The following is a 22,020-nucleotide window of genomic DNA, read 5'->3' as shown; positions in this document are numbered from 1 at the left end:
AAAAATGGTACTGTTCTGACATACAGTATATTGATATGATGGTGTAGTTGGACCTTATTAAAAATGGTACTGTTCTGACATTCAGTATATTGATATGATGGTCTAATTGGACTTTATTAAAAATGGTTCTGTTCTGACATACAGTATATTGATATGATGGTCTAGTTGGACCTTATTAAAAATGGTTCTGTTCTGACATACAGTATATTGATATGATGGTCAAGTTGGACCTTATTAAAAATGGTACTGTTCTGACATACAGTATATTGATATGATGGTCAAGTTGGACTTTATTAAAAATGGTTCTGTTCTGACATACAGTATATTGATATGATGGTCTAATTGGACCTTATTAAAAATGGTACTGTTCTGACATACAGTATATTGATATGATGGTCAAGTTGGACTTTATTAAAAATGGTTCTGTTCTGACATACAGTATATTGATATGATGGTCAAGTTGGACTTTATTAAAATGGTTCTGTTCTGACATACAGTATATTGATATGATGGTCTAATTGGACCTTATTAAAAATGGTACTGTTCTGACATACAGTATGTTGATATGATGGTCTAGTTGGACCTTATTAAAAATGGTACTGTTCTGACATACAGTATATTGATATGATGGTCAAGTTGGACCTTATTAAAAATGGTACTGTTCTGACATACAGTATATTGATATGATGGTCTAATTGGACCTTATTAAAAATGGTACTGTTCTGACATACAGTGTATTGATATGATGGTCAAGTTGGATGTCACAAACAATGGTACTGTTCTGACATATAGTATGGTATCCGTAGTGGTAGTTTTAATTTCTTATCGCTACTTCTCCTGAATGAATGGGCATATCAAAAAAGAACTTTGATATTAGAATGGTGAAATGAAATATATGTAATTTTTAGAAATGGTCTGAGGACATTTAATCGTGGCAATGAATATATATATATATATATATATATATATATATATATATATATATATATATATATATATATATATACACACTCATTAATATTCCTAGATAAATATACAATATATTAGTAGATATGTACACTAGCATTAATTAAGTCAGACCTTAAGATAAAGGCTCTGAATACAAAGTTACCGAGATTTATGATAACCATGACTATGTTGACAATTAAAGATTCAGTGAAATTGTACAGACTTTACCAAACCCAAAGATAACAATCTATGGATTTAATTGAAAGCAGAGTAGTCAGAAAGGGATATTCATATTTGAGTACATCACAAAAAGCTAAGAATCAATAATAAAATGATATTCATCTTCGAGTACATCACTCAAAGGACACAATCCATGCCTAATTGAAGTAGGATGTGGTCTGTTCCATCCAGGAGGCTCTGGTCTAGAACTAGAATGCATGATTGTGAGAAACACTGAATGTATCTAAATTGCTCATCATATTTGCAATTTGTACCTGATTTTCTCCATTCAAGCCTCCTACCCCTACCCCTATTCAAATATATGTCCCCTTTTGCAGATCGAGGGGAATGTTCAATTTTCTGATAGAGCCTGCATTGGAGATCTTGATGTCATAGTCAGTGATGGGGCATCGTATGCTGATTTATCTGTTACTCTTACCTTTCCATGCAGTAATATTAGAGCCATTGGAGATGAGTCTTATTATAAACTTAAAAACCAGTATCAATAATACATTATTTGCTATTTCATTGCTTTCATATGATGCCAGGTTCCCTGTCCAAGGTAATATTTTCACCTCCAATTAGTAATTAGTTGGCTCAGAATAAAAAAGAATATGATTCCAGTCTGATTCCTCAGTTGTTTTGAGCATCATTGGGTATCTTTTTTTCATGGACTTTTGAACCACCTGTGGGTTTAGGATGCACCAGTGACTTTCATCGTATTTGTTGTTGCTGTGCAAAGAGTATGCATGCTATTGACTGCCAGATGCAGATGGGCACAAACAATGTTCAGAAATGGGCAGAAGGAAACAGTCCCCCATTGTTGTAGTTAGAAACTAACAACATTCATTTTTACCAGTTACATCATATTCATGATGACCCAAAACATCATGATAGATTTCTAATTCCCGTAGAGGTAGAGTATACATTTTAGGGGTTATTTTCAGCTGTATGCAGTTGTTTTCCACATAGTAAATTCTCAGGGACAAATGCCACAAAACCCTGGATTTAATATGTGTCTTGGCAAATACTGACTGGGGAGTAGACTGGAATGTCTTGCTCCTGTTATGCAGTTCATTAGTAAGAAGTAACTTAGTCATGGCATGTTTATGTATCAAACAGCTTGCAAAATTCACCTGCAGATGCTCGAGTCAATACACAGTCAGGGACATAGACTCTGGATGGGTGTATTTAAATTTCTTTTCTGAAAGCCTTCCTATCAAGGCAAATGAACTATACCTTTATCTCAAATTAATGAGTATGGCTCTTTAGCAAAAGTCAGTGTTGAAAATATTGCCAAATTCTGTATTCCCAAATCACCACCATGGTTATTTATATCTCCAAAGATAACTACCTGTATTTGATCTTTGTGAATTCAAAATGTCCTCAGTGAATTCTCCATCATTTCAGATTAAATTCAATGATAGCAGAGTATCTTACAACAGTCACATATCCTTGTATTCAGAGAGCTCAAAAGATGGAGACAGAGTTGGATCTGCCATTGCAACACCTCATGGCACCATCTGTTTACTGGATAAAGCTGGGCAAACGTTACTGCAGAAATAACAGCCATATTCAAAGCTTTGAATTACATTCAAATCCACAAAAACCCCAACAAATTACATCAACTTTTCAGATTCTCTTTCTTGATTGAAAACTACAGAATCTTAAAATTTACAAACTATTCAATATCCCAGATATTATTGAATCATGATGTTCTTGTACTGTATAAGTAAAGGTATACTGTTCACTGCCTAGTCACTTTGACATAAAGGGTAATAAAAGAGCAGATAAAGCAACAAAGTAACTGCTGCCCAACAGTCACCCATTTCTGAATGAAAGATTTCATGCTAAGACTTAAAGTTATAAATATAAATATGTATGTTTGTCATACTCTGCAAAATATGTGGAATGAAAACTCCACAAACTTTATAACATTATTCCCGTTATAGAAGAGTGGCATCCGTCATATAAAATAAATCAGAGAGATGAGAGCTATTGTGCCAATCACATATCAAGAATACATGCCTGACTCGTGTATACATTGTGAAGTGTGAACCTGAGCCAATGTGTGTACATTGCTGTTAGTATCCACATACAGTAGAGCACATGCTTTTTGAGTCATTACTAGGGTGATGGGGGTAATAGCAATGCACAAAAGATCTTGACTGGTCCCATCGAGTAATATATCAATGACTGGTTGATGCACTGTATCCCCTGAGATTATCTTCTCTTGGACCTCATCTTGGTTTAATCTCTGAATTAATGACATCAAATCTCATCCCTTCTCAGGATGTCGTCTACATAGATATGATTTTCCTTATCAATCAAAGAAGGTTTCATGCTCAACCAGACATGATCCAACAGATTCTGGCCCTCATAATGGGTATTGTTACCAAAACGTTGTTGTCAGCAGCCTAAACCTCACTTTCCTCTGAGCTCTGAACATGGTGGTAGAATTGGGCCCCCTAGAGAAACTGTTACACCATATCCACTTCTTGTTTCTAGTAAACTGATGACAGCACAATGACTCACTCTCAGCTTGGATCCACTCTGGGACTGATTTTTGCCACCAGCTATATTGATGTCTAGATTGGAACCAGTTTCTGGCTGGACTCCTGATTCACACTTTTGAATACCTCTCCTTTCAGTACACTGTTGCTTTGGAGTTGGCATGGGGCACACAACTGGAAGTGGTGGGGTTTCTCAGTTTATGTGGTCTCAGGAAGAGGCAAACCTTATAAACAACCTTTTATAATTCTGATAATGCTTAATTTATGGTCACAATTGAAGATTGTCTTGATTTAAACCAAATTTGGAATGCCTCTGTATAAAGATTGATACATGTGCCCATATAAGCTCACTTTACATGTCACTTTCCAGAATATGGAATCAGTGTGATAAAACTGATATTAATATTTTTGATTAATACTACTACACAAAATGGTCTGTGCTTAGAAAGATAGTCAGCTTGTCATGTGATTGACTGGTTTTAGTCTCATCCATCTTCAATTACATTGTGAGAACTTATGAGAAAGAAACTTCTAAGACTAATATGCCATTTTTGTTGAGTTATATATGCCAGGTGAAAGATATAAATCCTGGGTCTCTTGTTGTTACAGTTATACGGCTATTATTTTGTATAATGGTCATTATCTGAAGATGCATATTCAGTATGAAAACATCACTTTGCTCCATCAATTGTCTTTGGTGTCATTGCTTTTTGTATCCTGTTATGTATGGTAGAGCTTTGTAAACATTAAAAATCTCTCATCATTTTAAATGGATTACCATGAAACTTTGTAGATGTGGACATAATCTGATGGTGATTATAACATCATGTGTTTCATTCTTGTCATAATCTTGTGAATCCAACTTAGTTTGTATGTATTGCTTTGAAAATATATATTATGGCCAAGACATGAACATGCACACAAATATGTAATGCCTTTCTTGTCCTTGATTTAGATAGAGTTATTGATCTGCAGCTGGATGTTCTATATGACAGAATTCTGTTAATGCTTGATAACCACTCTTCAAACATTTTAGTGGCTGGATGGGAATGTTAGGGCATCTTATTTGAATATGGATTGTTTCTCAGGATATGAGGTGGGATGCCAGAGAGTTGGGTATATTTTATATGGATAAATTGCATACCATTCCACTAGCTCCTTTTTTATTTTTAGAACTTGCCAAGAACGGTTGGTAATTATGGAGGTCAGATTGTCATGCCTGGTTTTCCAGGGGGTAACAGCCCAGGTCCAAGGAACCCTTTCCAGTTTGATGTTCAGGCTCAAAGGGTAAGTTGGTCTTCACTTTTATCTTTGTATCTTGGCAATGTTGTTTTCATTGTTGAGTTTAATTATAGTGGCATGCGCACAATTGTGCATGTGCCCCTTTTTTCTGACTGCACCAGAGCCTGCTAGTTGTTCCTGGGGAAGGGAATGGTGCCACCTCCCCCAGGCTTTTATGGGTTCAAGGAACCCTGATAGTTTGGCCTCAATCTGTGGGTCCATAAAGGTCCCTTACAGTTGAATGTTTGGCTGTCACTAGTGGGAAGGAGAGCTCGGGAATGGTCCTGGTTGCTTCACATCGTTGGTTTCTTGTTACATTTGCCTGGTGTTTCTTGTTTATTTTTTTCTTTTTCTTTCTTCAAAATGTTCTGAAAAGGAGGGTGTTCTATGCTGTTTATAGAGGTTGTTAATAGAAATCATGTATGAAAAGAGATTTTCAAGGTTATTATGGTATTACTAGTTGAGGTGTTTAGGATGTGCTTCCTACGTTATGTTATTTATAAGTTGTTAGAGATTGCCTCTTTAACTTATTTATTTATTAATGTTTTTAGAGATTGAATGTTATTTATACTTTATTTAGCAAGAGACCGGAGTCCTTGCCGATTACATGGTTCGTTAAGGACATCTAGGACATCCTATTTTGTGGTTTCCTTAGTTTTTGATAGGTGCTTCGCACATGAATTATTTATTAATATTTTTATAAAATTGAATGATATGTTATGGGTGTTTGGGCTTCTAAATTTATTTAGCTAGTTACTGGGTCTTTTGGTTTTGTGGGGATAGTAATTATATTTTGTTCCTAAGTCCCGCTGAGTCTATGCATTTACTTATATTTTTATATGCTGATTGTTTATTTTTATTAGAGTCCATAAGTAACTCTGGGTATGTGTGTGTTGATATAATCTCTCTTTGGTTTTTGATAAATATTTTCCTAGCGGGTTGATATTTTGGGCATATATTGAATACGTGGTGTAGATCTTCGGTGGTGTGGCAGTTAAAGCAGTTAATGGTTGCTGGTTTGGGTCCTGTAAACCTTCCAAAACTGCTTGCTAGTTTAGTTTTTCCAGTTATTATCCTGTTTATGGTTTTCTGTTCTAAATAGGTACCCTTCCTATCTATGTTTTTTTGTGTTGGTTTCATGGTGCTTTTTACCTTTTGTGTAGGAGTTCCAAAAATCTTGCCATTTTTGGTCTATATATGTTTGTGCAAAGCTTAGTGCTTCTTTAGAGCTATAGTGAAGCTTGATAGAGTTTTGATCTCCTAGTTTGGTTTGTGCAACTTTGATGTTTTGTTGCCAGAGATTCCAATGTACGATGGTATCCACATGAGCTTGACTAATTGATGTGCTTTGTTGATATCGTCGATTAATTGGCATGCTCTGTCGAGGAATTGTTCCCTAGAGTGTGTATTGCGGTTTTGGATTGATTTGATAATGCTTAGGGAATCGCTTATAATGACTGCTTTAGGTATTTGGTTGTCTTTGATCCATTGTAGTGATTCAAGTACAGCCCAGAATTCAGTGGTGTAAATCGAGCAAAGGTCAGGTAATCTGGATCCCATTTGTATATTGAATTCAGGGATGACTAATGCTGCTGCTGTTCTTGGTGGGTTGTTTGTTTTTGATCTATCCGTTTATATTTTAACATAGTCCGGGTATTTTTGGTTGATTTCATTTACCAGTACAGGTTTTAGTACGTTTTCTTGTCCTTTTTGCCTAATTTGGTAGCTTCAGTGTTAATCCTTGGTGGTTTTTGTATCCATGGTGATTTGTTCCGGTCTGTATTGTTTGTTATCTGTTTTTTAGGTATTTTTTCTCTTAGTTCAAGGATTACTTTGCCACTTGGTGTGGTGGGTATGATTTTGGCTGGATGTGAAAGTTAGGGCATCTTATTTAATATTAAGTTGGCAATAATCTATGGTTGGGTCATGGGATGCTGTCCATGTCCTTACACAGATTTGAGTTAATTAAGTCATCCAGGGCATGTGAAGGATGCATAAAAGAAGAAAAAGAAATATAATTCCTAGTGAAATAAAAATGCTAATAAAATATTTACAAAAATTCTTATTGATTATTATTGTGATTTCTATTACTATTAGTAGGATTTCTAACTTCTCTGTGTAAAATAATCAAATCAATTTCCTTTCAAAATTGTATTGTAACTTGTATCTTGGCAAAGGAAAGGAAGAAAGGAAAGAATGAAGATTATTACTGGGGGTTGTAGACTGTTTTAAGGATCTGACTCTTGCAACTGTTTTCTGGTTTAGTTTGGTTCATTGTTCTACAGTACAACAACATAAGTGCATTGTTTAGGTCTTCAACATTTGGATTAAAAAGCATTGCCCAAGCACACCACAGTAGGTAACCCTGGCACTATTCCACAGTGCTCATGCCAGCTAATCTCCTATCAACATTTATGTCTCAATTAGACAAGAAACACATGAGTTTCCAAACTTTACAGATCAGTTATTTCTATTGCAGATTTCAGAATTTCACAATAATAATAATAATATTAAATTGGCAACACTAACAAAAGCATTGCCAACAATCCAGAATAAGACACCCTTTTGATCAATGGATAGATGTTTCAAATATTTATTTGGAGAAAAATTATTATGCCTTTTTCATACCTGGGGGAAAAAACAAAGGTTTTTTCAGATGAAAAATATTGAAGACAACTGTGCTTTAATCCAGATTTTGTGCTTTTTTGTATATTAAGATTGAAACATAGACTTATATAATTTCACTTTTTAAATTTTTTGCATGAAATAGAATTAGTGTGTTTAAACTGATATCATTGTTTATTTAAAATAATTATGAATGATGAGGAATTGTGATACAAAACCAACATGCACATTAATAGAAACCTTGTTGATTCATTCCATTTTCCTGCAGCTTTAGAGTGTAACAATGATGGTGTTTATTTAAATATGGCTGAAGTGAAGTCAAATTTGTCTGAATATGATCAAAGCCCCCCCCCCTTCACTTTAGTCAATTTATGGCCATTTTTTCTTATAAACTGACAAGAACTGACATTTTGTACCTTCTTGCAACAGCTTAATCCTGCATGGGAAAATGGTAGTCACAAATATAGTCCATGCAGCAAAATCAGCCCACTCTACTACTAAGATCATGGAAAGTTCTAGCTGCAAAGAGCTCTTTGAGATTACTAACAAGCTGATGTCAAGGAACAAATCTACACCACTTCCAACTATCTTCTCTCCAGTTGACCTTCCGGAGATGTTTGCAAATTTCTTCCGTGACAAAGTACAAACCATTAGAGATAAGCTTGACACCACAAGTTCAATTGACTCGTCATCACCATACAGTTGGGATACAGAATTTGAGCGGCAACCATTAGCAGCAGCAGCAGTTGAACCTGTCTATATGGATTTCGTACGTACAATCCTGATGACAAGTGCACCAAAGTCATGTGAACTTGATCAAATTCCAACATCACTGCTGCTTGAGTGCTTAGATCCAGTATTGCCTCACTAACTGATGTTATTAATACCTCTCTCTCATCCGGAGAATTTTTCAAAACTGCCATTGTAAAGCCTCTGCTGAAGAAACCAACACTAGATCATAATGATTTAAAGAACTACCGCCCAGTTTCTAATCTCCCATTCATATAAAACATCTTAGAAAAGGTTGTTCTATCTCAGCTTGTTTCTCATCTAAATTGAAACAGTCTTTTTAGCAATGTACAATCTGCATATCACCCTTGCCACGGTACTGAAACTACTCTTCTAAAAGTAGTTAATGACATTCTCTCTGCGTTGGATAGCGGAAAGACTACAGTCCTCACCCTCCTTGATTTGTATGCAGCATTTGACACAGTAGACCATGATATATTACTTCACCGTCTCCAGCATGTATTTGGCATTCATGATACAGCCTTACTGTGGTTCAAGTCCTACTTGATCAACAGGACACAAATTGTATCTGCAAATGGAATACACTCCAGCCCAGTTGATCTATGTTGTGGTGTTCCACAGTGGTCTGTTCTTGGACCTGTTCTCTTCATTCTGTACACTCACTCACTCTCAAGTGTCATAGATCATCATCCAGTGTCTCACCAATTGTACGCTGATGACACCCAAATATACAAATCTAGCTACCCAACTGAAGTTGATGCTACCATCCAAGGTGTAGAGAGGTGCATTTCTGATGTGAAATCATGGATGACATGTAACAAGCTGCAGATGATTGATGATAAAACTGAGGCCATTTTGATCACAAGACAAAGACTTTCTCATTTACATCCTTTACCTCAAACAATAAATATCAGCAACACCAACATTAAATTCACACAATCAGTACGAAACCTAAGTGTTACTCTGGACAGTACTCTCACATTGCACCAACATGACTTGAAAATATGCAAGGCTGCATATCTTGAGCTGAGACGCATCAGCTCGATTCGCAAATATCTTTCAGTTGATGCCACTAAAACACTTGTGTGTTCATTAGTACTTTCAAGACTGAACTATTGTAACTCAATTCTGTCTGGTTCATCTCAATATCTGCTCCAGAAACTTCAAAAAGTTCAAAATAGAGCTGCTCGGATCATACTTAGAGTACCACGATCAGAGCACACCTCCCCACTGCTCTGTACCCTACATTGGCTATCCATTTGATCCAGAATCAAACACAAAATTTGTTCTCTGTGCTATGTTTCACTGTCGGACTCTAGTCCAATATACCTATCCGACCTCACCAATGTGTACACAACAGCAAGATAATTACGCTCCTCTTCTGACAATCATATACTCATTATTCCCACTATGGAAACAAAGTCATATGGACAGCGTTCTTTTGCATACCAGGGCCCAGTAACGTGGAATGAATTGCCCACTGAACTTAGACACAAAGACACAGAGATCCCATTCAAGAGGGCTCTCAAAACTCACTTATTTTGACTGCAAGAACAAACTTAAAGACCTAATAATGTTTCCTACCTTAAATATTCTCAGCATGTTTTTTTAATGTTTTCTAATTTCATGGTGTATTTTTTTGTAATCATATAATTATATGTATTTTATCTTATAGGTGTTGTCTAATGTTGTAAAGCCCTTAGAGCTTCTAAAGATTAGGCGCTATACAAAGTCCTCATTATTATTATTATTATTACACAATATGGTTTTAATTACATTTTGTAATCTATGAGACAAATGGTAAAGAAAGTTAAAATACATGCCAGACAGATGTCATGCTGATTTGAATGGAACAATACTGTGTTAGTCAACAGTTGGCTTTTATCATCTTGATAGTTATCATTGATAATAACCAGTAATATTTGCTGTTGTTTTGGGGTTTAATGTCATTTCTCAGTGCAAGGTAGTCTATATTTGTCAGCCAGTATAACTGGTGGTGGATGAACCTGGGTAATCCCCTGGTAAGAACCATCAACACATAGGAAGCTACTTTGTTTACTCACATACTGGCATTGGCCGATTCTGAGACTCAAACCTGTTCAGAGAGAGGGTAGATGGCAGGGATCAGCAAAGGCAAGTGTTTTAGACCACTTGTTAACCCGGTACTAAATCAAAGTAACAAATTATCTAAGAAACATACTGTAGTCATTATAATGGGAATATGATGCAGTGTCTGACATACTATCTATACTCACAATTTATCATGGATTGCCATGAAACTTTGGTATACCTTATGTTCATTATCTCAGTATACATAGATCAAGAAATCGCTTTGCTAGATCGAATTTCCCTGGAACCTTTGTAAACTTGGTCATCATATGAGGATGACTATGATATTGCATGTTTTTATTGTTATAATCTTGTGAGTCCAACTTGTCTTACAATTACTTGTATGGATTGTTTTGAATATAGATACATATTATGCTTATGATATAAAGATACACAAAAGTGTTTTTCCCCATGATTTAAATGTAGGTATAAGTTCTTAATGCATGATAACCACTCTCAAATGTTGTTGCGGAAGGATGTATAAGTATGTGTATGTTATGGTCATCCTTTGAATGTTGAGCATTCACTGTGCTAGCACTATTGTTAAGAAGAGTTATACATGCTTTTGATTATGGAATATTTTGTGTCTTAGGGTATGAGTTGCAATCTAATAGATGTGGACTATATTTTATATGAATAATGCATATCATTTCACTAGCCCTTTTTATTTTCAGAACTTGCAGAGGATAGTTGATATTTATGAAAGTCATATTGTCATGCCTGGTTTTCCAGGTGCTAACAAACCTGCTTCAGGAAACCCCATCCAGTATGGTGTGCAAGCCCATAGGGTAAGTGTGTCTCAACTTTTATTTTTGTATCTTGGCCATATTCTACGGACAGGACTTGGGATGCTGTCATTGGCCATATCTATTAATACTCATGCATCTCTTCTGTTTATCATGATGTTTTTTTGTTTCCCACAGGCCATTCTTAGGATGATGCTGTTCTTTGCCATTCTTTCCATGTACTATGCACTTTTCCGACAAAAGGTGATTATTATTTTTTCAATGATTTTGTTCCAACAGTATGCCCTTTTTCATTTGTAAAATGTACTTTTCCGTTTCTCTTGTATGTTAGTAACTCCAAACATGCACATTTTAATTGCCTTTTTGATGGTTGTAAGAGAAATGTGTGTGTGTGATTTGGATTTCTATTGTAGCTTTAACAATTTTTCAGTCATATTGCTATGATGTCTGCATTGTGGCAGTTTATAGTGATGTCCAGTACTGGGGCATTATGCTTGCATCATGTCCCACCCAGTCACATCATCCTGACATCAGGCCAACCAGTCCTAACATTAACCTCTTAATGCCGAGCACAAAGCTACGCACCTGTTAGAAGCATTTTTATGTTTTATGATTCGGCTGGGTTTTGAATCGGCGACCTCCAGCATCAAAAGTGGACACTCAATTCACTTAGGCCACAGGTTGGTCCTTTAAAAAAAAGAACACATAATACATGGATTGTAGTTGTTGCTTCATAAAGAGATCGGTGTTTACAAAGGTAGTTAGCTTGTCATGTGATTAATTTAAATCTGGGATACTTTCAATTACATTTTGTGATCTGTAAGGAAGAAGGTAATAAGTTTAATATAACATTTTATTTTATGGCATCCGAACATCATGCTTACTTGAACTGAATAATACTGTGCTTCTCATCAGTTGACCTTTGTCATCCTGATAATTATCAGTGTTAATAATAACCAGTAATTATCAAAGTAACAAAACCTAGCTCAGATTGTCATCAGAAATATGGTAAAATAGGTCCGATAAGAATGCCATGAAGTTTATAAGTTGTTTGACATAGGTTTTATTGTTACAATACAACATAAGCCTGCTTATGAAAATGGTTAATGGTTCAGTTGTTTTCAGGTGAGAGATATCACACTTGGGTCTCTTGTTGTTACAATTATTGTCCGATTCGGAATTATTTGTATCTTATAGTATGCCATGGGATGCCAGAGAGTTGGTGTAGTTTGCATGTGGGCAATCACTTATAATTCCACTGACTATTTTTTGGGAACCAGCTGAGTATGATTTGTACTTATGGCGGTCACATTGTTTTGCCTGGTTTTCCTGGTGGTAACAACCCTGGTCGAAGAAGTCCCAGCCAGTATGCTGTACAGGCTCAATGGGTAAGTTGGTCTTGACTTGTATTTGTATATCTTGTATAAATATGAAAGTTCATTCTTCAACTCTATATTCTATACATTTTTCCATTGATTGGTCAGTCTTAGTTTTCACCTTGACTTTTTTCTAACACCATGCCATTTTTCATTTGTAAAAGGTACTTTTCCATTTCTCTTTTACTTAAGCAGCTGCATATATGCACAGTTAAATAGCATTATGAATAGTTGTAAGCAGCAATAAATAATAGAGTATCTCCATTACTTTGATTCAAGAATTGAGGATTTTGCTCGAACTGACTGTTTTCAGCAGTGTATCCATTATATGGACTGTTCCAACACAGTTGATTAGATATGATTGAAGGGGTTATCATTCTAGACTTGATTAGTCTTTGCAGCTGTTGTATTGGTTGTGTCAGCTTTCGTTATTCAAAATGGTATGATAGTTATTGTCATTCATCCAAAATGATAAACCTAACCTGAGGAACCAATGCATTCATTCAGAGCATGTTAAAGATACCTTCTGACAGGTTTTGATACTTGACACTCGATAAAGTAATGCCATTCATGTCGTTTGTTCTTACAAGATAAAGATTACAATTGAAGAGTAAAGCTGCACCTCAGTATTTACATAGCTTGCCATGTGATTGCCTGACTTCATTTGATACTCGTTCAATTAGATTTTGTAATGAGAAGAAATATAAGGTTAACATATTATTGTATTGTATGTCATCCTGACATGAGCTGAACAATAAAGTGCTTTTCATCAGTTGCTTTTTGTCGTCTTGATAATTAGCAGTGGAAATAATCACCAGTAATTGTGAAAGTAACAAACCCCATCATCTTAGGAACACGCAGCAGTAACAAAATGGGATTACTACCTCTTTGTATGGATTACAATTATATACGTTACTGTTTTGTTGGAACAAAATTCATTGGATTAAATTTAGTAATCAAGGAGCATTCATGAGATTTCTATCAACTGATTGGTTCATGTCATCAAGATGTTAGATGACTTTGAATGACTATTAGTAATGCCTTTGTTGTACATATAAATTGTTATCAGAGATGTGGTAAAATAGCTGAAACAGCTTGTAAATACAGTCAGGGTAGAGCATACAGTGTAACTATCATTTTATTTTCCCACATGTTTAGAATGTATAAATGATGTATTTTTAATCTGTCAAAGATCAAGTCCCTCTGCAATGATCAAAGTACTCTCCCTATAATATTTAGCTGAGTAAGTTTTGCTTTTAATTTTAAATTGAGGATATCTTACAGTTTGCACATTTTTGTGGCAACTTACTCATACATTATCTGTATATGCATTTATAAAGAAATCACTTTGCTCCATGAAATTTCTTTAGAGTCATTGCTCATTTCTTACTGGTATGTATGCGGAAGTATTGTACACAAACCTAGTGTTGTAATTTTAAAGTTGGATATGTAGAGTGGTTAAATTAATTGTTGAATACAAATTGTAAATATGTTTTGTAATTGTATTTTAGTTCTAATCCACATGGATTGTGCCCATTTGTGAGAACAATTTTGACATGTAGTACACAACAGAATTTAGTGAATGCATCATAATCACTCTCAGATGTTCTGGCAAATGGATTTGAAAAGTACTGTATTTCATGGTGATCCTCTGAATATATGCATGTTGACCAAGACTAAATATTTCAGACGTGGGTGGCCAAGTGGTCTAAATGCTTGTGTTGACTGATTAGTGCCATCTCACATCCATCCATGTGAGTATGTGGATTTGTGAGTAAGCTTGCCTGCAGCTTCCCATAGGTCATTTGTTCTTACTGGGGATTTTACCAGATTCTTTCTCCACTAATTATACTTAAGCGTACCCATTAATTTGAGATTCACATGAATTGAGATCATTGTCTCCATATAAATTCAGTATGTTAAAATTAGGGGATGCTTCTGCAAAGTAGATTAAAATAAAAGTATAATAAAAGTTTTCATAAAAAGCATAGGGAAATGAACATAAAAGATAGGAAACATAAAAGAGTGTGTTTTGGTACAAGCTCTACCATGCATGTTGTGTATGTGTACACAATAATATACCTGGTTAAACATTAAAACTACTCTTATGTTAATAATGATTATGTGGAATTACATGTAAACAGTTGTCTCCTGTGGAATGTACAACTTTATGTTATCCTGTAACAAGTTAAGATGGGGCTGATGTCACCATATTCATCATATCCTTCTCAAACTCTGATGCGACAATCAAGGGGTATTCCATTACTTGTGTCTTTTTAGTTATTATGTTATTCATAATACAAAGAAGGAGAAGAAGATAGAGTATGTTTATTTATAGCTATTGTCCCATTTAGTCATACAATATTCTCTCTTGAGGCCATCTTAAGAAGAAAGTATAATTATGTACCGGTACATCATGCAATAGTTTATATAAATTAAATTCTCACCTCAGACAGCATATCATTTTTTGTGGCACATAAAAATTGCAGAATCACTAATTTGTATAATTATTATTACTTAATTGAAAATGCAAAGGATGGCAGGACATGTGATTTGTGAATAAAACCAAGAAGAAAGCTACCTCTGGGGTCAAAAGAACGTTGCATAAATGTTAGAATTTTCTTTGCACATTTTTGGCCATTTTCATTATGAAAAGATTGTCTGATTGACAGCCAAGTCAGTATTAATCAAGTTCAGATTTTGTGAGATACAGTGATTAGACAAAGTCAGCTTTTGTAATGATGAAGAATGAGTGATTCCAATATTTTCTAACTAATATGTTGGTCATAGCCAGAAGAGCTTTTGTTGTGGCCTTTCGTCCATTGTCCATCTGTTGGCACACATTTCTTATTGCTACTCTTCCTAAACTATTGGAAAATTTCCATGCAACTTTTCAATCACATTAATCCAAAAGGTCCTAATGCTAATGACTCAACATAGAAATCAAACGTGGACAACAACATAGCCATCTTAAATATCCTGATGTCTTTAATTCTGAACTGATGATGATACTGACATAAGATTTTCTCTGAAATCCTGATCAAACCCTCTAGGCGGTCCTAGAGGAAAATGCTGCTAATCTGACATCCAGTATATCCATCATATCACTCATCTGATAAATCTTGTTAGATGTTATTTGTCGTTTATAGATGGCCATATTGATGCAGTACTTTGTATTGTAATATTTTGCATTCTGTAAGTTTTGCATTTTCTTGTCAGAATCCTTTCCTTGTATAACTGAAACTTGTATTTATTTTATCAAGGTATCACAGGTGTGTATTGGCTACTTATTATCTATGAATATCTTAAGACTACATATAATTGTAGAGAAAAATTTATGTAAATTGATTTCTCAGAATTGAATTTTAACTCAAAATTATTAATTGGAGGTAGGGAGTAGTTGGGTGAAAGTGGATGGTTTCTTAAGCGTGTATTAGCCAGAATATATACAAAAGCATATTTTTACACTGAATGTAATAATAGAACAGAATCTGTTATGTATATTGATTTTTGTGAGTTTAATGTTTTAAAGTAAGAGGTTATATAAATTGGTGATTGGAGTTGCAAACAACATTTAGCATAGAAACAATGTTAAAAGCATGATTGTATGCATGTCCAGTTAAGTTAACTGTTACCAATATTATTCTTTTTAGTTATGAGATAATATTTCATATTATGTAAACATAATTATGACTCTAAATAAATATATCTGTGTTTATTGTTTTTATCTTGACAGTGTCTGAGACAATATCATTGTTTTCCTAACAATGACACGAGGTTCATACAGAATGACCATGACAATGAATTTTGCACTGTTCATTATTGGAATCTTCTGAACACGTCAACTCAGACAACAAGAACATATTTTTACCAAATTTGGTATGTTGGAGTTTCAACCTAAAAGATGGTTTTAATACTCAGCAGTTGAAAGGAAGCCATGAACAGAAGACATGGTCTCATCTTGGATTCCTGGAAATTGTGTGGACAGAAGAAATGGCCTTATCTTGCATTCTTGAAAATTTGCTTGTACATAGTAGAACATCTTGTAGTATCTAGTGATTATGTCATCATCCTTAATACAGGTTCAATTAGCATTGCCTAATGTTCATATTTCCCTGTTTGTGGATGCCAGGGATGGAAATCACTACAGTTATGTCCAGGCACTATCTGAACCACTCATCCTTAAAAATATGGGTGCAGTCCAACTGTCCAAACAAGTGTTGAGACTACATCTTATTCAGATATATTAGAAAAAAGTTTAAAAATAAAAACAGTTTATTGTGATGATATATTAGTGTTTAAATAGGATACAAGTGATTGAGACATTTTTGGCAGCTTCTAAGGGAGACAGACAACCAAGTGTTACATAAATAATGAGTAGGTTTATCACCAGACAGTACTGACAAATATTTTGACAAAATGGTTTTCACCTAGCAAGAGTTTATCATTGTATTAATACAATATACGAATAGAGATACTTGTCAAGAGTTTATCATTGTATTAATACAATATACAAATAGAGATACTTATGAAGAGTTTATCATTGTATTAATACAATATACAAATAGAGATACTTATGAAGAGTTTATCATTGTATTAATACAATATACAAATAGAGATACTTACGAAGAGTTTATCATTGTATTAATTCAATATACAAATAGAGATACTTATCTAGAGTTTATCGTCATATTAATACAATATACAAATAGAGATACTTATCAAGAGTTTATCATTGTATTAATACAGTATATAAATAATGTTACTTGCCATTCCTATAAAGTGGATTGGTTGTCTCTTGCTTAGTGTGAATTGTCTTTCTATTTCTAGGATTATCGTTGTGAACGTGGTCAGAGATACTTAATGGACATCCACTCTTATCTAAAAGACAAACCTACTACAGTTCATTTGGTTGATGAGGACTTTGCCATTGATAACACAGTGGTTGACAGCAAATTGGAGGAGTTGAAAAAGAAAATTGTAGAGGTGGCATCACAGCAGCCATATTGGGGAGAGCAGATTCCCACTCGGTGGTTTCTACTCGAACAGCAGCTGATGAGGCTCAAGGATGCTGGTGTGAAGGTACAAATTTAAATTCTAGGTTTAGTTACAAAGCTTTTCCACATTGCTCACTTCTGTATTTTCTGATTAATCAGTCAGTCCAGTCATGTAATCAGATCACTTGATACTTCACCAGTTATTCCAGGCAATCAATTGGATTACTTTATATCCTCCTAATTATTCCAATCATTTAATCTGATCAATTTATATCCCTCTAAGTTTGGGGTGCACAACCCGTGGCCTGAGGGCCACATCCGGCCTGCAAATATGTTTTGTCCATCCCTCAGAGCAGATTAAAACAACACATTTAACTGGCCCATGAACAGTAATTATTTTACAAAAATTAGAAATCCATTGGGATACTAACAAATTTGCGGCCCATACGAATCTGACACACATCTTAAGTCTAACTCTGGGAGGGCAGTAATATTGTCCTCACCTAAGAAGTTGAAAAAACCGCATCTGTTTGAATACCAGCTCAAAAGGGCAACATATACTTGGCTCACCTCATACAGCAATTTTTGGTGTGTCGGCCCTGTCAAGTCTATTACTAAGAGTTTTGATTGGCAGCTGGTTGCGTGATCATAATCAAGTTCTCTGTGTCGGTGATTCTAGAATATATTTTCTTCATTGCGTCAACAGCGTCAGCAATAATTAAGACAAAGCGTGCTTTTCTGAAATATAAATTTAGAGTGACATAAATGACAATTTCTAAACCTGAAGCTAAAAAGCATTAATATTGATGGAGACAAATGTCAGCTCAATGATGAATTGACATGTCAGTATTTTATGGATACCTTTAATGGCAAATCAGTGCATTTAATTTGCTGCGAATCACTTATCATTATGAAAGAGTATAAATGCAGATGACACTACGTAACCAAACATGCCACTGCTTATAATGAATTGCAGGGTGACTTGAGAAGGCAGAAAATCAACCAGTTAAAGAAGAAACTGTCAGCTGAGCAAAGTTTTTCACAAGGAAGTTGCAAGAAAAAAGATGGTTGACACATGCCAGCTGAAAAATGGCACATATAATTGCAAAATCATCATGGCCTTTCACAGTTGGTGATTTTATTAGAGAATGTCTCCAAAGCATCTGCACATAAATTTGTCCACAAAATGCCAGTATTTTAAGCAAGTCCCGTTATCAAGAATGACAATTCAACGTCTAGTCGAGGGCCTTGCAAAAGACTTTACTGAGCAGTTGCATGACAGCTTAACTAGCTGCACATATTTTTCAGTAGCTTTGAATGATAGTACTAATACTATCAGTACTGCACAGCTCTTAGTTTATGTGCATGCAGTGAATGGCAATTATGAGGTAACTTAGGAATTGGCAGGGTTAGCTTCATTGCAGGGACGTACAAGATGACTAGATATTTTCAAAAGAATGAAGTCAGTTCTTGATGGATTTAATGTACAGTTTTCGAAGATGTGTAGTGTGACAACAGTCTTGGAGCTCCTGCAATGGTTGGAAAAGAAACAGGATTAGCTGCCCAGGTGAAATTACATTTGAACAAAATTGGTCTTCAAGGTGATGCTGTCAATATATACCACTGTATTATTCATCAGGAAACACTCTGTAGTTGCGTCATGAAATTTGACAACAAAATGAAATATGTTTTCAATGCTAAGAATTTCATCCGTTCCAATGACATTAATCATCGGCAATTTAGATCCTTTCTAGAAGCAATTCAAGCTGATTACCAAAATGATCCTTATCACACAGATGTCTAAAGTTGAGCAGAAATAGTTTTGAAAAGATTTGTTGAACTGCGTTTAGAAATTTGTGAATTTCTAACTGCTAAGGGCAAAAAAACAGCTGTGTTTGAGGAGAAGACATGACTGTCTGACTTGGCTATACTTACAGATATCACAGGTCATTTAAATACTGTGAATCAACATCTTCAAGGTAAAGATAACTTTATCTTTGACATGTTTCAAGAGTTGCAAGCTTTGCAATTAAAACCACAACTCATACATTCACATCTGCAATCTGGTAATCTTATTCATTTTGAGACATGGTTTTCCAAGTGGATTACCAGTGTGATATTTTCAGATATCCTGAGTTATGTGAAAGCTTAAAGAAGGAATCGAAAAACTCGGTTTCAAGACTTTAAATAAAAGAATGATTTGTTTAATTTCATGTAGAATCATTTTTCTTGTGCGGTGGAAGCTATTCCTGCTGAATATCAGTTGGAGGTCATCAACCTTCAGTGTTCAGCGGAACTGAATGTGGCCTTTAAGGAAAATAACATTTTAACATTTTTCAGGAATCTTTGTCCAGATAAATATGGCAAAATTATGAACTTTACGTTAAAGTTGTTTTCACTATTTGGTAACAATTGCTGTAGTAATGACTTTTTGACTGTTCAGCTTATTTAAAAATGGTAATATTTCCAACGCTTAAATGTCTCAACAAACCCTGGTGTAATTATGTGTGATGATGTTCATAAAGATGCAATAAGAGAATGGCAATGGACTTTAAAAACTTAAATGTCAACATAACGTCAGACAATCTGGATAACTACTACATATATTGGGGCCCCGAGTGGTCTAAAGCGCTCTCCATTATGGATCACTGCCATCTCACCTCTGTCTGCGTGGTTTCTAGTCTTGAATTCAGCCAGTGTTGGTATGTGAGAAAGCTTCTTGTGGGTCAGTTGTTCTTTCCGGGGTTTTCCCGGGTTCTTCCTCCACCATTAATACTGGCTGCCATGCATAGCCTATCATGTGCTGAAAAATGGCGTTAAACTCTACAACAACAACAACAGCCACATATATTGCACTGTGTTGCCAGTAGCTGGAAAGAATGCTATCAAGTATTCTACAATATTATCAGGATGCTATATTTGTAAAATCATGAGGTGAATGATGCATGACTGATATCTTGGTCCAGTAGAAACAAAAATCACTATCGGGCCTTCATTTTGGATTAAGATGACACTGAAGCACAATTGAACATAAGCCGATTTGAAGCATTTATTGGAAAATTTGTTTCAGTCCAAAATATAATAGATAAGAGCCATGTTTACTGAGAAGGAAAAAATTATGACCCAACATCGAAATACAGCATATTGGAGAATCTATTCAATCTATTTCACATTCTTACCTTTATATTGATGGATGTAATGTACATGCCACATGACTAGGGTGATCAAGCCATAAGCTCACTTGGATGCAGGATGTAGGATACATGACTTAGGTGATCAAGCCATAAGCTCACTTGGATGCAGGATGTAGGACACATGACTCAGGTGATCAAGCCAAGCCTTAAATTCATTGGGATATTGATGGAATCATCAGTGAAGCCATATAGTCACTTGAATATTAATGTCAAATTAGGGTATCTATACCTACTTGAATATTGGCATGGTCAGATTAGGATAGCTATATAATTGCTTATATGTAAGGTCAAATTCTGATATTTATATCAACTTGAATATTTTCAAAGTCAAATTTGAGTACCAATATCTTGCTAAATGATGATTACATAATGTAACAACAAGCTCACAAAACAGCAGTTTGAAGTTCATAAATATTCTGTTATAAACTAATGAAATTAAGGGCTTTTAACTTGTAATTACAGGTGATTTCTCACAGTACTGTGGAAAATATAAACAAGGATGGAACTGTTCGAATTGAAGACAGTGAAGAACTGGATCTGTTTCTTAGATATCTGCATGAAACAGGCACAGTCATCTACTTCAGGTGAGATTATAAAGCAGGTAGCAGTCTTGTTTGTAATTATCTACTTCAGTTGAGATCATAGCCTTGGGCAGGTAGCAGTCTTGTATGTAATCATTTACTTCAGGTAAGCTTATAGCCTAGGGCAGGTAGCAGTCTTGTATGTAATCATCTACTTCAGGTGGGATTATAAGCCAGGTAGTAGTTGTGCATGCTATTATCTACTTCAGGTGAGATCATAGCCTAGGGCAGGTGGCAGTCTTGTATGCAATCATCTACTTCAGGTGAGATCATAGCCTAGGGCAGGTAGCAGTCTTGTATGCAATCATCTACTTCAGGTGAGATAATAAGGGAGGTAGCAGACTTGTATGCAATCATCTACTATAGTTGAGATTATAAGGCAGGTTGCAGTCTTGTATTCAAGAATTTGATGATGCTATCATAGAATAGTAGCTTGACTGTTGTGAATCAAGTGCAGACAAGTTCCTAGTATTAGACCTACCATTCCTTTTAGTTTTACAATATATCTTATTTTAAAATTACCTATGAATTATGAACTTTTGTAAATAAATATTACAAAATACAATTTTCTTGTTGTCAAATCCAGATATTGGCTTGTTGGGGTTAAACTTGGATCTGGGTTTCATTTAAGAAATTGGTCATTGAGCCAGACTCAGTTTCATGCAATAATGCCATTATAAT

General features: G+C 35.1%; 1 protein-coding gene across 1 annotated transcript in view; it reads left to right on the top strand.

Annotated features, from left to right (window-relative positions):
• The window catches only part of LOC149784518 (uncharacterized), an 84,824-nt gene that overhangs the window by 28,137 nt on the left and 34,667 nt on the right, over window positions 1-22,020 (top strand). Inside the window, exons 6-9 of the mRNA XM_089933001.1 lie at window positions 4,854-4,967; window positions 11,120-11,233; window positions 17,398-17,649; window positions 21,221-21,342. Of these exons, the coding sequence (XP_089789127.1) occupies window positions 4,854-4,967; window positions 11,120-11,233; window positions 17,398-17,649; window positions 21,221-21,342 (602 nt within the window). The remainder of the gene's footprint in view (window positions 1-4,853; window positions 4,968-11,119; window positions 11,234-17,397; window positions 17,650-21,220; window positions 21,343-22,020) is intronic.

The sequence above is a fragment of the Sinohyriopsis cumingii genome, chromosome 14, assembly GCF_028554795.1.
Source record: "Sinohyriopsis cumingii isolate HCF-2022 chromosome 14, ASM2855479v2, whole genome shotgun sequence".
NCBI classification, from domain to species: domain Eukaryota; kingdom Metazoa; phylum Mollusca; class Bivalvia; order Unionida; family Unionidae; genus Sinohyriopsis; species Sinohyriopsis cumingii.
This window is presented reverse-complemented; position numbering and strand designations above follow the sequence as displayed.